General features: G+C 38.6%; 1 protein-coding gene across 1 annotated transcript in view; it reads right to left on the bottom strand.

Moving 5' to 3' along the window:
* Window positions 1-17865, bottom strand: part of LOC145983594 (KICSTOR complex protein SZT2-like) — a 605385-nt gene that overhangs the window by 43081 nt on the left and 544439 nt on the right. The window contains exon 31 of the mRNA XM_083116658.1: window positions 12069-12258. Coding sequence (XP_082972784.1) covers window positions 12069-12258 — 190 coding nt within the window. The remainder of the gene's footprint in view (window positions 1-12068; window positions 12259-17865) is intronic.

Consider the following 17865-nt stretch of genomic DNA (forward strand, 5'->3'; position numbering starts at 1 on the left):
GGTGTGATCAGTTTTTGGTAACTGGCAGTGTTGTAAAAGGACATGGTGGTGGAAAGTATAATTTTTGTCGAGTCTGTAAAAGATCAAAATGCTGCCAAAGGTGTCCATGTGCAAGTGCACTGAACTGAATTTTGTGAGTTACACTGAAAACTTTGTGAGTTACATTATTATTTCCATGTATAATAATGATGGTATACAAATTTTCCTTTCCACTATATGTGTTTAAAATGTTGTTCTACATATGATGTGCTTGAAACGTTATTTTGTGCACCATAATACAGTTTGACAAGGAGTTTAACCTCCACAAAACCTGTATGAATGAATGAATGAATTAAAAGTATTGGGTGTGTCGGAACTTAAGGCAATTATGTACCCTTCTATGTATATGGGGAAATATCCCCTTATCTAAAATTCTGACTGAAAAATTAAAATAAGAGGTGCAAAAAGCCCCTTGGAAAAATTTAAAAGTGCAAGGTTGTAAAAAGACCTGCACAAAACTAGCACAACACCTTCAAACGTCAGAATTTATGAAAAGCTTCCTCACAGATGGTGGAAGAGACCAGCTCTTCGCAAAAATCTAAAAACGTTGGATAAAACACTGTCGTCATCACCCAACAGGGATGACAAACAGCTGGGAAGATTAAAAGTCTGTCCGAGGATAGCAAAGTTGGCACATTCAATAAGAATATGCCGAACACTTAAAACAATGTTACAAACGCGACACATCGGAGGGTCCAGCCCTTGGAGCAAGTAACCATGCATTAAGACAACTGTGTCCAATATGTAGTCTCATAAGAAAAACTTCTTCTCGATGAGAGGGACAGGACAAGGAACGCCATACACCTGTGGTGGGCTAAATAGCATGAAGCTTGTTCCCAGTCTCTGCATCCCACAACGAAACACATTCTGCAGGTCAAGAGCTGGCAGCAGGTGGACAAGAACATCGCCTTCTGCATCAGCAGACTTGGCAGCAGCATTGGCTGCTTCGTTCCCCTGTATGTCCATGTGACTAGGGACTTTCATCAGCCCGTTGACATCAGCAAAGTCCATTCCCTTGAGGATGGTGTGCAACTCTGCCATGTAGATGGAACAGGCAGAATGTAGCGAATAATTGTAAATTTGAGAGTTTAGGATGAAGGTGCAACCGACTGATTCAACTGTCTTGGACTCATCTGTATAAAACACGATAAAATTGGGGTGCTTCACGCGAAGCTCTAAAAACCGCTGCAGGTATACGACCATCAGTGTTACTGCCTTTGGAAGAGCAGTCAGAGAAAAATCGATAGAAAGTGCAGGAAACTCCCAGGTCAGGAGAGGTTGAATGAGTGGAGAAATGCTAGGAAGATTACTGTCAACAGAATCTCGTCGGCACGAACACCGAATGGTCGAGTTGCACGAGGATGTAGCCGGTACAAAGACAGCCTTCCCTCGTCGAAGACAGTATGATAAGATGGATGCAAGGGCATTGGGCGAAGATGAAAAAAGTGATTTACAATGAGCTGCTGTCTTCGCAGATAGCGATGGCTAAGATGCCTCAACATACAAACTTTCAACGGGACTGGTACGGAAAGCACCAGTTCATACCCAAATACCAGCATGATGAACAGTGTCGAGAATTTGAAGCCAAGATGGGCAGGCACACAAATAGACAACACACCCATAATCAAGCTTTGACCTGATAAGTGAACGGTACAGGCGGAGCAGTACCATCCTATCAGCACACCAAGAAGTATGAGCTAAAATGCATAAAAAGTTGAGAACTCGGAGACAAGAGAACTTTAACTGGCAAAAGTGAGGTTGGTAGGTTAATTTCTTATCGAAAATGAAGCCCAGAAAGCGGACCTCATTCACGAAGTGCAGAGGAGATTTCCTCATGTACACGTCAGGGTCAAGATGGCATGTATGCTGACGACAAAAGTGGATGCACATGGATTTCTCGGAGGAGAAGGTGAAACCACTCAACAAAACGGTTAACAACCAAACAGTTTATTGTCAGTTGGAGCTGACAAGAAGCTAATGAGAGATTCCATGAGTGAGAAAAGATGGTTACGTCATCCACATAGAGAAGACCATATACAGGGGTGTGAATGTTGTTCATGATAATGTTCACCGCTATGGCAAACAGAGTGACACTAGGCACGCTGCCTTGCGGAACGCCGTTCTCTTGTATATGAGGTCCCAAAAAGGAGTTCCCAACATGTACGTGGAAAGATCGGTCACTTAGGAAGTTGCGAATAAAGAACGCCATGTGGCCATGAATACCCAGTGAGTGGAGCTGCTTAAGAATTCCAAATTGCCACGTTGTGTCATAGGCCTTCTGGAGGTTGAAGAAAACTGCAATTAAGTGTTCCCTGTTCAAGAAAGCATCCTGAATATGCAGTTCTAGTTTAACAAGATGATCTAGTGTAGAATGATTGGAGCGAAACCCACATTGGAAGTTATGAATAAGGGAGTTCTCCTCCAACTACCAGGTGAGATGCTTGTTGACCATGAGCTCCATTAGCTTGCACACACAGCTAGTTAAGACAATGGGCCTGAAACTAGAGGCTGTGGTGCGATCTTTGCCTGGTTTCAGGATAGGAACAATAATTGCCTCCTTTCAGGGCTCGGGGATAAATCCTCCAACCAAAATTTGTTGAACACTGTGAGATGGAAAACCATGGATCTACTAGACAGATGACGTAACAGCTCATAGCAGATCCTGTCCACCCCAGGAGCTGTGTTCTTGGAATCTCAAAGTGCCTAATCAAACTCCCATTCAGTGAATGGAGAGTTGTAGAGCTCGGTGTTATGACTCCTGAAAACTAGAGGACGTTGTCCCTGATGCTCCTTCTCATGACGGAAACGTGGCTGGTAATTTTCCAAGCTGGAAGCATCAGAAAACTGCGTGGCCAGAATATTTGCTGTCTCCCGATTCGGTGTATAACCAAGGTGGCTACTCTAAGACCATTACGATGACACCCCGGAGGCGAGATAAACCCCAAGACCCCAAGAAACCCCAATCCAAACTCACACCTTCCAAAATCAAACAAACTTCATATTCTCCCACTATTTTTTGTTTCTTGCACGTCACTCTCAGTAGCTTTTAGGAGCACAAGCTGGAGGGTTATGGTTATAAGGGAAATCCAATAGGTCATCTTTTATGTAATAACATTCACCCCTCGAAACACCAAATCAAATGTACTTATGTACCAATAAAATTCAGAAATGACCCCCAATTTGACAACACCCTGTTTATCTCAACCTGCAATTAAACGAAGGGAGAATCCTTCCCACTTCCCACTGTTTGGGATGAGATCAAACCAGAAATGAATTTTATTTCTAAGTGCCAATCAAAGTTTAAGAGACTAACTACCCTTATAGATCATGCAACAGGTGAGACTTTCTTGTAGATCATGCAACAGGTGAGATTTCCCTGTCCTTGTACATAATTATGATTAATACCTAGGATGAGCATGAGAATCTTCTGCTGTAAAAGAATTCACAATATTAACAATTAAACAACAACAGTTGGGTACTATCAAAGGTTGAGCATGCAAAATGATGTACCCCAGTGTACAAAGTACTAATATTTATTATTACCCAACATAAGAAAATAAGAAGCACATAAAAATCTTGTTTGAAAAATGTGCAGGAATACACAAATGAAATCAAATAACTGGTTTGTTACTTAACAAGTACCTAGAATGTTAATGCTCTCGAGCGTACAATGAAACCACCGTCACGTGACATTGAAAGCTGTTGTTATTTTATTTCAATTAGAATGAATTAGTAATGAATTTCAGATGAGGTGCAATTGCTTTTTGTTGTCAATAATTTAACCTTATGGTGCACCATTGGATTTCTTGCTCTAATTAAAAAGCAATACTATTTAGGATAAAAACACAGCACTCATATTTGTATATATGGTATACAATTGTATGCAAAAACTTTCCTTTCAAATGCCATAAAGGTCACATTTCCAACGTGACATCACACTTGCTTTACCAACCACTTGCTGTGTTGTAGTTATGATTTACAGGAATAAATAACTTTTATGAATATTTATATGTCCAAACCGAGATATTACATAAGTTGAGCTATATATTGATCAACTTTCAAATCCGAATAAGTGTCACAGCACACCTGCATATTCCCTTGCCAGTACTAGGTTGCAGAAATCAAGTACCTCCAAATCTGTGTTGCGTGAACATACGATTGCACAGAAGCAACCTTTTTGATTCTTGTATTAATTATTTGTATTCTAAAACAATCCATACATATTTTAAAACTCGCTTATCACAAGCACTCTCGTGACACTCGTGAAGTATCGTTATTTTGATCGGAACACAAGAAATTCACTTTATTTCCAATATGGCGGTGTCACCCATTTTGTATTTACGAGCCTTTTCTGCAGCTTTACTTCTGCTGGCCACAACAAAATTTGCTCAAAATCACTCGAAAGATCAGTAACAAGTGGCTGTACTGAACTTGCAACTCTCCACAATATTCCAAGGTGCTTTGCGGCAACCTTCTCCCACACAAAAAACGCTTACCTCAAAGATAGGACACCAAGTATAGCTGTCAGAAACCCAGGTTCACCTTTCATACCAGTACTTGGCGATGAAGTCCTGTTTCCTTGATTCTCGGCAACCAATACTTCTCACTGAAAGTATCCGTCAGGCTGAACATTTGTAGTTCACCGAACGAAGCAAAGTTCCTTTAATTGTGCAAAAACTTGCATTTGCACATTTCATTCGCATCAGGCCACCATTGACCTGCTTACCACCACTCACATTCAATTGCTTTCCTCTTCACAACTGCCACTCTCATCAGCCATCTATCCATGTTTACTCAAAATTTTCAGTCCTTACAGGTCGCAGTCTATATTCTAAAGACAGCTACTGGCGGTCACGCAAACTGCTTTGACATGAAAGCTCGTCAAAGTTCGTACAATGGGATAAATATAACACATACAATTTACGTGAACATCATTATATGATATCAAAAAGACGTTATGATGAACTCTCGTCATACCGTGATAAAATTCAAGTATAATTCCCAGTTTTCGAGGTGAACTTTCAAAAAATTCAAGGCAAAACATTGAAGGGTACAAGCAAGAGTTTCCTCTATTTCAACCTTACTTCATATCCCCCCCCCACACACACACACATAAATATATAGTCAAACCCCGATTTTACGTTTTTCAGGGGCCCATAAATAAAAAACGTAAAAAGGGGGAAAGCATAAGGGAGGGGTGAAACTCAAATGTTAGTAAGAAATTACTACACAATCGACTTTTTAGGGGTATATTATGTCAAAAATTCTTGAACAATGGGATAGAAGTATGATTATGAATTTCTAAGGAAAAAAGCAAGACCTTCTGTGAAAGTCAATGATGGATTAACGAGACCCACTTTCGTAGGGTAGGGATGGTGGATGACTGCTTCTAACTGCCACCTATTAGGTTAAGTTGATGCATTTGATTGTGTGGGATCTTCATTTACTCTGTAAACTGGTAATTAGTTGCTAGTTTTTGATGTCCCGGGTAATTGGAGGGGTAGGTGATCATTTATAGCTGGACGTCAAGCATCTTTATATACTGCAATCAAAGTGTCCTGAAGACATGCAGAATAGTTCAGATTCCACTTTGAGCTGCATATGTATCCAGTCCCGATCACCCCAACAGCATGAAGTGAACAAAACAAGCTTTGTCAAGATTACTCATTTTTAGATATCACAAGAAATTATCAGTGACACGCAGGATTTTTCGAAAGGGGGGATGGGGTTACATATACTTTCTATAGTAGTCAGTCCTCACTTTGCCATCTTTTCCTGCCTATGATGTTCTCTTTTTTTTTTTTCAGAAATACTGGCCAAAGGGGGGGTTATGACCCCCATCAGCTCCCTTTGGGCACGCCACTGAGTGTTATTTACATCCATATTAATCGATTACTTATTATTGGATTTCGAAGTCTTGTGGAGAGCAAACACCCCTTCCACCAATAGTTTCCCCATAAATAACGTGTTTCCTTTTCTTTTGTCTTCCTGTCAATGTTTTAATAATGCGTGATATATTTTCAGCAGATGAATGGTTCCAAAGAAAACGGCGATTATATCATTCTTAGCATCATGTGCATTTCTTTCCTGAAATGCTCTGTGTATTCAAGGCAGCACAAGAAAAAAAAATGATCTCGTCTTTTTTTTTTAACTCTCGCATTGTGTCTGCTGCTCGTGTTTCCTAATCGTCAAAGCAAAACAACCTTCCGAGATGCGATTCAAAACACTGCCATTTCTCTTCCCTTCAGACTGAATGAGTCATAGCTCTGAAGCCAGGAGACGAAACATTGGAGCAGATTGCCAGCTACCCCCTGCTCACAGACACCCCTCCGACCGGTTTATAAGGGAGGGAGGGGAAGGGAGAGACAAAAAGGTGGTGGAGTGGCTGTCTTATCAGAAATCAGAAGTGTGCTCATTCCCACCCGGCCAAGTTGCAGATAAAAAAGAAGGAAAGGGAAGGGGGGGAGGAAGGATCTCTGCTTGACACTCTCCCATGTCATCAAGTCAATGCTTCAGGCATAGGAGCATGATTTCCGATGCAGGGCATTAAAGAATGAGAAACCGGCTCAAGTATTTTTTTCTCTTTACTTGCAGTATGCTATGTTCGTTGAATGCACGTATTCAAGTTCAAGAGCAACATAATTTTAGACGTCAGAGGAAAGGAGATGGGAGATCGCTTTTCGCCTTTATGTTAATTGGTTAAGATGTCTTGTGTAAAGGGGCTTACTTCCACATGAGCAAGAATTCGGGGCAGAAATACTTGGCACTTTTCAGTAATTACAAGACTAGTGATGATACCATAGGGGGTATGAGAAAGAAACCCCTCCCTTCTTCAAATGAGAAAAAGGCGAAGGTAAAGTTCTCCATGCACTTTGCACTATGCCGTGACGCATATATAGGGAAAGTGGGAGATCATGTGATTAGCACCATGCTCCGGCCATCTTTACCCCTCAAACTCGTCGATCTCTGCCAATTTGGAGGTGATGTGATCACCACCATGCTTGGGCAGCCTTTACCCCCCCACCCAGGTTGCCCCCAGGTACAAATTTATTTTATGCTGGGTGAGCTCCAGAGCCACTTTATGTGGTAGCTTAGATCACCCACATTTTAATGGCATTTAGTTGTGCACTAAATTTGGCTGCTCTCAGAAAATATTGCCGCACCCTTCGTTTCTTCACTCATTTTTCCTCGCCCCATCACTTTACAACATACGACTCACGTAATATGCATAGAGAAACATTCTCTGCTTCACGTAGAATAATATATTACCCAAACTTCGCCCCTCCCCCACACAATTGATTTGACAAGAATATTTTTACGTCAGTGAGTAAAATATCGCTCATCTACCCATAGAAAATATAGACCAAATGACATTAGCATTCGTGAAAAAACTTCAGATTAAAAATAATTTACAGTGAAATATAGACTAGATCCAATCGTATTTCCTTAGGAATCTAAATGACTTCCCATTAAAGAAATGCAGTTCTTATTCAGTATCAGATAGCGGAGGTTGGCAAACCCTTCTTATTTTTTCTTCTATTCCAACGCTGCAGACAAGAAAAAAGGAAAAGTTTTCACAAAAAAGCCCTCTTCTCGCTTTTCTTTTTTGTTCCCATCAACTAGGAAGGATTCCGTAAATTTGTGTGGGCAAAGAAGCGAAAGATGAATGAGTCCTGTTGTCAATTTTCCACTCAGAGTGGGGAGGGCGAACTTTCGTTGTCCAAATTCTAAGGCAGGCACCATTTAGCGAGAATCGGTTTGGCAACAGTGTGCTTGTTTTCTGATCCTGAGGCAGAAGAATCGGCCCATTGTATCTTTACCGGAAATGCAAGAAGTGCTGTTTTCCCTTCCTCTCCGTCAAGGAAGGTGCGACAAATGCAAGCTGTGCCCCACGTCCTCCCCCACCCACCTTTCACTGAACCATGCCTCTTCGCTCACTCCTCTCACATGAAAGCCTAACATCTGGAAGTTCAAGGTCGCGTGGTGAATGAACCAGCTTCGAGAGCAAGAAAAAGGAGAGAACTTGCATGGTCAACAGAACAGGTTTCTGCCAAATTTTAAGACATCGTCACGGCTCGGAAAATGTATAAAGTGGGAAACAGAAGTTAGAACGAACATAAGATCGAGGTGAACGTCCTATTATTTAACATGGCCTTTTTCCGGGACCTGACTGGATGAACGTATTAAGCGGGAAAACGTATAATGCGAGAACGTAAAATCACTGTATTAACAACACAAATTTTTTATGTGGTTCCCATGTGTCCAAATGTTATAATTCAATTTAACTGTAAGATAAACGTAGTGATTCATTGTTAACTGACCCAGTTCGAATCCCGAGGTTGGTGAATTCAGGTTGGAATATTCAGATAATGTCCCTGCAGATGAGGTCCTGGGACTCACCCAGCCTCTCATCAATGGGTATCTGGGGAGAAAAGGAAGATGGAACATACTGCTGCTCACATCATCTCCAGTATGACCAAGATTGAGAATGTATGGAGCTCTATCCTCCACACCTTCTGTATTCCTGAATGGCATGGTGCAATGTACAAAGGAAAACTTTACCTTTACAATATTTCATGTGGTTCCAAAAAAAATAATAAGGACAAAAACACTAAAACAAACAATATAGATAAATGGTGTTGTATTTCTAAAATATATGTCGTTCAATAAACACAATTCAGAATATGTTTTTAAGTTTGAGTCATTTTTTTCAGAATTTATGGACAAAAAAAAATTACGTTCATCCTATTGCATGCTAGTTGCATGCTCAACAACGTGAAATAAATCCACATACTTCACCCCGCTAGCTCCATTAAAGTGGGTAGCATCACTTCTGAGTATGACAGAAGCTGGAAAGAGTTTCTTTCAAGCAAATGACATTTGCAATCTTCAGCGGATGTAAAAATCCACTGATACGAATTCTTCCGAATCGCAGGAAAGATAATGCAAACACAGTTTACGCTGAAAGCGTTGTTATCTCTCAACGGCCGAAGGTTCGAATTTCATTTAAATAGCTCGAGAGAATATTTCTCCCCCCAGTCGTTATCTAAAATCTATCCTGTGCACAGTCGTGCTTCGGAATTATATAAACAGTTGTACTAAGAAAGTTATGGCGTGAATAGTTGTTGCCTCTGACTTAAAAGTCTGATTATCGAACGTTACAAAAGGAGTTACAGTGAGGAGTAGTACGCTATCGGAAAGGAGTTTTATTTCAGGAGAGTTTCATCAGTGTTCATGTACGAATCAGCGAGTCGATCGTCACTTCAAGATCTACAGGTAACAAATGTTCCTATATCCTTGTCTATCATTCTCTCACACCCCTGCTAGACCAGTCAATTGAAGTGTTTAAATTTAAGGTGTAATTCTTATTTCACGGGGCAAGCCCCTTGCTTGGTCGAGTGTTGACATAGCTCCTCAGAGCCATACCCCCCTCTTACGATACACCTCTCGCAGCCAATTAACTTCGAATAACAGGCTTTCACATAGCCTATTTACGATCCCTTAAGCTAAATAAACTGGTGTTTGTACGATATATACATAATATATTGTGAGGCCAGATGTAAAAAATAGTACAAATTATTTATGAATATAAAAAAAAATACACAGCACTCTCTCAGTCACATGGTATCATTGTTTTCAAGGCAACGTACCTTCAAGTGGTAGCACAAAAACATTCTAGATTGTACTTAGTTTTCCACCTTTCATGGAATTCAGTCTGCACATAACATTGTTTAACCACCTTCACAATAATACCTGTAAGAATGTTCTTATTCTACTACAGCAAATGAGACAAACAATAAGCAATTCCCAACACATCTTTCATCCATGGCGGTTGACAAAGGACTGGTGAGTGACTGCAAGTTAAAAATAGCTTTACTTTCATTAAAAAAATATTATATTTTAAGTATATGCTGTGACTGAAATATTCGAAAAGAAACACTGTTACATGTCATTTATTTTAAACTCTAGAATTTACAGCATAGCCTACTCTTGAAAGTTTTCTTAGCATGAGAAAGTTTTTTCTAAAACTCATTTTGACTCACTTTTCCATGGTAGGGCAAACGTTGGCAACCACCGTTGGCTTATCGTAAGACCAACATCAATTTGTCAACCAATGTTGGCCCAACGGTTGTGGTTACTTGGAAAAATAACCCACAGGAAACTCTTGCTGGGTATGGCAATTCTGTAATGTGTGTGAAAAAGGTGAGATGATGATGATGATGCAACGAAGGCAGAGTGGACATTTTTTATGGAACTCGATGTAGTTGTTTGTCTACTGTCATTAGAAGATGAAGTTGCAAGGTTGGGTTGGCAATTCCAAACCGATGCACAGTGACCCAGAATGCCAAAAAAGTCAGCAAAAATTGAAATTTTGAATTTTTGGTAAGGGAATAAAACATGAACGCTTCTCTAAACAACTAAATAGGGCATGAAACTGCCAGATTTTTTTTTCTCTAAATCGATTATTTGTTCTTGTTTTCTGGCCTCAAAATGGCAATTTGTAAAAATGGAACTTTTGGGCTATATTTTTTTCTTGTTTTTAAGACTTGTAGCAATATTTTTTTCGCCGGACAATAACATTGTGCTAGGTAGAGTCATAACTTCTAAGTAATGAACAGAAAAAGAACACATATTTGACACAGGCACTCATTGGAAAAGATTAAAAAATATTTCACAATCGCTTTGGTCATTTTTACCCATTCACAAGTCTTATATGAAGATAAGAATGATCATATTAAGCATTTGTTTAATTTGTGTTAGATTCCATAAATAATGACAATATCGCTGATGATAGTGTTAAGAAGATTAGTGTTGATGTGTCACGGTTCTGCAGCAAAGTATTTTAAGGATGGGAAAATTGTCACCGAATAGAAGATAAATTTCTTAAAAATAATTTCAGTTGGCTTATAAAAAATGGGGTGTTTGTAGTTGCTTTTTCTTCTACTGTATGCACTCTCAAAAGATTTTCAGTTTTGAAGAAACTAGACACACAAATGAAGAATGATAAACTGAACTTTGCTGGGAAAATACATCCATGGAACTCACATTCACAATGAAAGCACATTTAAATGAGGAAGAAGAAGGTAAGGATCAGAACGAGTGAATAAATATTACTTAGTGTCTTAAAATACATTACTTTTTTTAATGTGATTTAATAGGAAATGTGCTTTCCAGGTGTTAAAATTTATTGTGCATAAACTCATTTTAACGCAACTTTTCACAATTATTATTATTTTGATTATTACTATTATTATTGTTATCATTATTTTTATTGCTATTTAATCAATTTATGGGAATGTATTTCAAAATTCTAAGTGTACTGCTTAGTATTGCTGTGGTCACAAGCGTGTATTGAAATAGGTCAAAATTATACTTTTTGTATAAAAATCTAAATAACCAATCTCATGTCAATCCTGTGGACTCAAAGTGTCAATTATTCCTTAGAAATGCAAATCTTACACATGTGTATTGATTTAGGTGTCAAATAGTGAGTTTCTAATTTTTGCTGATTTCTTTGGCATTCTGGATCACTGTGTGATGCTGAAATCCAGGCTGCTGCGAGGACAGTATTAAAGGGCCTGAGCCTGAAATTTTTTACAGAGGGGTTTGATAAATTGGTACAGCATTGGAACAAATGCCTCAACGTTGATGGAAATTATGTGGCAAGGTAGATATAGTTTTCAAGTACATTACCAAACAAAAATTATACCACATAGGTAAGCTTATATAGTGAACAACCAATGTATCACATATCTAGGGTTGAGCTGATACCACAAGTACAAGTAACAGAAATATTGCTTGAAGATTAATCTCTGATATGCAATATATACTTAGCTGGAATCAGGGTATCTTGTAAAGTCTTCAAAATGCTGTACAACACTTTCAAAGAGTTTCATTGCGAACAATATGCAAAAGGCACAATTTTCATAAATTCTGTGTAAATTCTTGTACCAATGAATAGTGTTGGGTCCAGGTGGTATCAGCTCGGCCCTAATATATATCTAAATATTATAAAACTATCTGCATACCTTCCATACTAGTCTGCATTTTCCAGAATTCACTAGCATCATCTACATTCAAATTGCATGGAACTATGCTTAATGGAGGAACCAAAGAAGCATGTGTTTTCCTTCTGTGAGATCCATTGCCCTTCACTAGATAATAGTATGCTCCTTCTTTTTTCAAATGGTGTCCATTGACATTCATAATTTTGAACTCCTAAAGAAACAAGTAAAAATATATATATGTGTACTGACAAGTTCAAATGATAACTGTATTTCTGACAAAGGCATTACTGCATGAACACTAATAGATTTCCTATTTGCAGTTGCAGTCCAGAATTAGAGAAATACAACAGAAATGCAGTCATGATATGCTGTATAATATCTAGGAGAATAATTGTGCCAATGGAGAACACTAATTTTACAATGTATAAAAAAAAGAGAAATAAATCAAACTGCTAAATTTGCTGAATTAGTATTGTTTAACCTTTTGGCGCCCAAGGCCATTTTCACATGTAAGCCTCTCGGTACTGAGCCGATTTTGAGCAAAATGCAGAGTTTCAATTAAATGAGTGTAGATCGGAGACTAATTGCCCTAGAGAGATGAGTGATATACCGTTGTACGCGGAATGAACCAGAGATTCAGACTATATGAAATTTATGCAAATTCGGCCTAAATGTGGCGAAGGGGAGGGGGCTAACTCTCAAAATTCTAAACTTTCGGGGAAAAAATTTGGTTCCCCAACCCTCCCCCCAAGAAAAAAGTACATGACAGTGTCGACATGCACATGGAAATGATCGCTGACATGTAAGGAACACAAAAATATTTGCATTATTATCATATGACCATGTGACGTTTTTCCTACGCTTTTGTATTTTCGCGTGAAAGAGCGTCACAATTCCTCATTTCTTCGTACGCCTTGCATCTTGTATGTTGTTTGGTTGTTTATAATAGTCTCCGCTAGAGGTCTCCACCGACCTCTCGCTCCGTGCTCGCTTCTCGAGCAGAAGGCTACTCCAGTTCCGATTCTACAAGCTTCGCGATAACAACGACGTGACTTGGGTCACGGGTGAGAGAGAGAGCCTCACAGTGTGTTGCATGGTTAAGTGTGCAAGTTTGCCTCGCGGGCGAGTCTTAACCTCCTTTTCTGACTTCATTTCTAGCACGCACTTTACGATATATTCTCTCTCCGAGTTTGGACTATTCGCGCGAAGCAGAACTCATTTTCCCTGATTAACTTTAGATTTAATTTAGAAAAAATACGTACTATAATCCAATATAAACACATGTATAAATCTACACCACTAGGTATACTTCGTCACTAGTTTTTTCTTACCAACAATAATTTTGTTCCTTCTCCTTTTTCCTTTATGCGAAGTTTATGAGCAAAAGGGTGGCACAAAATAGTACGCAAATTTCGAAGATTGTTTTGATTCACAAATTTATTATATTCAATCTTGAAACAAGAACAATTAACTTCTCAAATAACAACAACATGAAGAATATTCTTATCGCGTACAAAATCTAGTTTTACGTATCATTTATGAATTCATCTCAATTGCAACATTTAACAACTCTTACTGTCATTCATTCTTTTATCATTTGACATGGCGATAATATATATATAATTTTTGCACGTTACAAAATTCTAACGAGTATTAGAACACGCACGAGTTCTAATGGAACCCTCTTAATAGGTTATTTTAAAACTTAACATGCCAAGAATTCAAACATTTACAATTTGTCAATAAATGGCCCAGTTTTGCCACATATCGTTCCTTTTGACAATAAGAAATACTATACTCCCTACTCCTATTTGATGCTCCCAGTATTTTAATTTTTATCTTGTGCCAGCCACGTTATCATTAGTATTTCAACATTTAAAAAAGTCGCAACGGTGCAATTCAAGTGTCTCGCATACGCCTTGGGAAACATTACTAATTCAGGCAAACCCCGCAAATGCATTCGCGTTATTATTATCACGCAATCAGTATGGCTACTCGTTGCTATTTAATTAGATAAAGTACGTTAATAACGATTTAGAACAACTAGCGTTTTCGTCGGTTCCCACTTTTTTAGTCCTTTTATGCTCATTTAAACGTTTGGCTCAATTAAGTTAAAGATATGCCAATCTATCACAGTTCACGATCTTTGGATTTTGCAGAAATAGAGGGGAGAGAAGACGACACTGTACATACCTCCATTTAGATGCACTTGAAGTATCAGACACCAATTTAACACTGCTAAGGACGATGGGTCAAAAGAAGTCCTGCCTTCCTTCACGTTCCATCATCAGAACATTGGCGTCACGTCTAGAAACGTCCATGGATTCATTCACCGTCACAAATCTGTATCCTGATTCGGGTTATGGGAAAAATACCCAAATCAAACTGGACGGCGATAAAGTTCACGCTTTCGTCAAATGCAACTTTCCATTTACGCGTATAAAGTTAATCAGGGAAAATGAGTTCTGCTTCGCGCGAATAGTCCAAACTCGGAGAGAGAATATATCGTAAAGTGCGTGCTAGAAATGAAGTCAGAAAAGGAGGTTAAGACTCGCCCGCGAGGCAAACTTGCACACTTAACCATGCAACACACTGTGAGGCTCTCTCTCTCACCCGTGACCCAAGTCACGTCGTTGTTATCGCGAAGCTTGTAGAATCGGAACTGGAGTAGCCTTCTGCTCGAGAAGCGAGAACGGAGCGAGAGGTCGGTGGAGACCTCTAGCGGAGACTATTATAAACAACCAAACAACATACAAGACGCAAGGCGTACAAAGAAATGAGGAATTGTGACACTTTTTCACGCGAAAATACAAAAGTGTAGGAAAAACGTCACAACCAATGTAACTTGAGTTGTTCCCCCAAAAGGAAAGGAATGATTCAAGCTTCAAAATGCAGCGGTACCTTGAAATGACTTTAGCTCAGAGACTATTTGCCCTGGAGATATGAACGATATACCGTTGTACGCAGAATGAATAACAGATTCAGACGATATATAATTTATGCACATTCGGCGTATATATGGAGGGGGAAAGGGGGGAAATCCCCTGAAAATACTTTATCTCTTAAAAAATGGGGTTTCGCCCCCCGAAAAAAAGGATATGAAAAGTTAAAAATGTACATAGAAATTATCGTTGGAATGTAAGAAACAGAAAAATATTTGCATCATTGTCATATGACCAATGTAACTTGAGTTGTACCCCCAAAAGGAATGGTGGGCATGCCACTGATTCAAGCTTCAAAATTCAGCGGTACCTTGAAATGACTATAGCTCAGAAACTAAATGCCCTAGAGATATGAAAGATATACCGTTGTACGCAGAATGAATCACAGATTCAGACGATATATAATTTATGCACATTCGGCGTACATATGGAGGGGGAAAGGGGGGAAATCCCCTCAAAAATACTTTTCTTAAAAAAATGGTGTTTCCCCTCACCCCCCCGAAAAAAGGTCAAAATGCACAAAATGCAAAATTTATGCAAATTTGGCGTATATATGGAGGGGGAAGGGAGAAAACCCCCAAAAAATATTTTAAAAATTGTCACTTCACCCAAAAAATGTCCTCGCACTTGGGCACAAAACGACACCTACGCACAACATTCACGGACGAAAAGCTAGAACGCAGTGAAAAATGAGTGGCGATTCTTGCAACTGCTTGAAATTCTATTTTTAGACAATGCAGGGTAACCCCTGTCGCAACTTGTGGACACTTGTGCTAAAAAAAAAAAAGGTTTCCTTCAGCGTGCTTCGAAATTCCATTCTCACAACCCAGATTCAACAACCAGTCTTCCCCCTCCCCCACCCCGCACCCCCTGCATGCACCGTCACGGAAAACTTTCATTTTGACATCGGATACTGATAAACAAGTTTCCCTCGAATGCAGTTAACAGACGGGAGTGAAATGCATTGCTTTAGAACAACAAAGCCCTTCTTCCTTTATCGGCAAAAATTTGACGTTGAAAAGAGCCGCAAAAGAGAAGTACCTTTTCCCGCCTTTTCCCCTCCATTTTCATGAAGACAAAAAAAAATGCAAAAAACCATTTCTGTTAAATACATGTGTTAGGAACAATATAAAAAAAATCGAAATTCTAGCCAAAAATAGAAAAGTTATACCGTAGAAACTACGACCTTGACACAGCGTCTCGATCGAGACGCTTGGGACAGTGAGGGTTACATTTGGGTATCTTGTTTGAGACGCTTGGGCGGCAAAAGGTTAAATAATAAAAATTTTATGTAGAACACATTAGTTTTGAACAGTTGAAACATCTAGCCCTAAAACCTTCACTTCATGAACAATAAAGTATGAAATCAAAACAGAATGAATCCCACACCACATCTCAGTTATCAAGAAGAAGAGAGAATATTAAAGCATTTTATTCAAAAAGAATTTCTGACACAGAAGTAACAAACAATTTAAAAGTTGGTGAATAGTAACAGCTTGACTGAAGGTTCAAGCTAGGATTCTGGCATCGTGGCTGCTGCTTTAAAAATTTAAACATGTACTTCACCATAATTATTATCCTTAGTTTCTCTCAATATATTATTTTCTCTCTCCAAGGGACATCACAACAGAAAAAGAAATGATTTACAAAAATTTAATTAATTTCCTATATTAAAATGTCCTGCCCCTTGTTTAGCCTGTAGTGTATCAAGCCAGAAATGCAGCTGAAATATAGATGTGTAATGTGTTAACAGGCTCTCAAATGAATATGAAGCTTCTATTATTTCTCAGGATTCTCAGAGGGTATTCTTTTAAATAACCTTATTATGTTATTTCTGAAATTATATACAGCACGTTCAGTTTGGCTCTGTGCCAAGATAGCAAATGACTGCAGATGGCGAGGCATGGTGCAGATGCCAACATTTTTGATCCGTAGCTTCCGACTTATTTTTACACACATATATTTAGCATGCAGACAATTAATTATATTTATATTGCATAACGAGTACTGACCTGTGTTCTAAGTAGAGATATGCATATTTCATTTTTGACGAAAACACAAAATGTGAAATAACACATTCTAATGTTAATTTTTCAAGTTTCTGAAACATGTGAGGTGCATTTTCCTACCCTGTTTGGTCACGAAATTATGCGAAATGAACTGCAAAATGCAAAATAGAGTCCTAAATCATGAAATCTAGAGTTTATTTACTGACGTTACACTTTCTGAAGTGTGAATTATCCTGTGAGTTATGCAATTCACAGAAAATTGATTATTTCTGCTGTAAATATTTGAGAAGCAAAATTGAACCCCTTTATACAGGAATAAACGTAATACTCTGGTAAATACATAAATGTGATATTAAAAGGAATATGTTTATTTTGTGTAATAAGTGCAGTTTTTAAATCAAATTTAGGATCATGTTCACAATTTTAAAACCAAAATCTCATTTTGTATACTGCTTTCCATCCAACCTTTCACTGCTATAACACCAACATTTTATTTTATTTAACGCTTTTGAACCCAAAAAATTACTCTTATTTTGAAAATTTACTTTTTTTATTTATTAAAAATATGTGCCTCTAGTTACGAGTTGTTCAAAGTGGTGGCCAATGGCATTCATATATTCCTGGTATCTTTCGATGAAATTTTGATTGACATATTCGTTCTCTTTGGAAGTTGAAGTAGTAAAATTTACTTAATCCGTCCTCTTCTACCTTGCGATGTAGAGGTTTTCCAGAAGAATTGTCATCTGTCCCTTTCTTGCACTAGATCTTGCACTTCTTTCCAGTCACTGCCCCTTACTTCCACAGCTCTCTTTGCATCCTCTTCCCACACTTTTCTAGGTCTTCCTCTTGGTCTTGTCCCCTACATTA

This window comes from Lepisma saccharinum, chromosome 2, assembly GCF_977018435.1.
Source record: "Lepisma saccharinum chromosome 2, izLepSacc3.1, whole genome shotgun sequence".
Classification (NCBI taxonomy): domain Eukaryota; kingdom Metazoa; phylum Arthropoda; class Insecta; order Zygentoma; family Lepismatidae; genus Lepisma; species Lepisma saccharinum.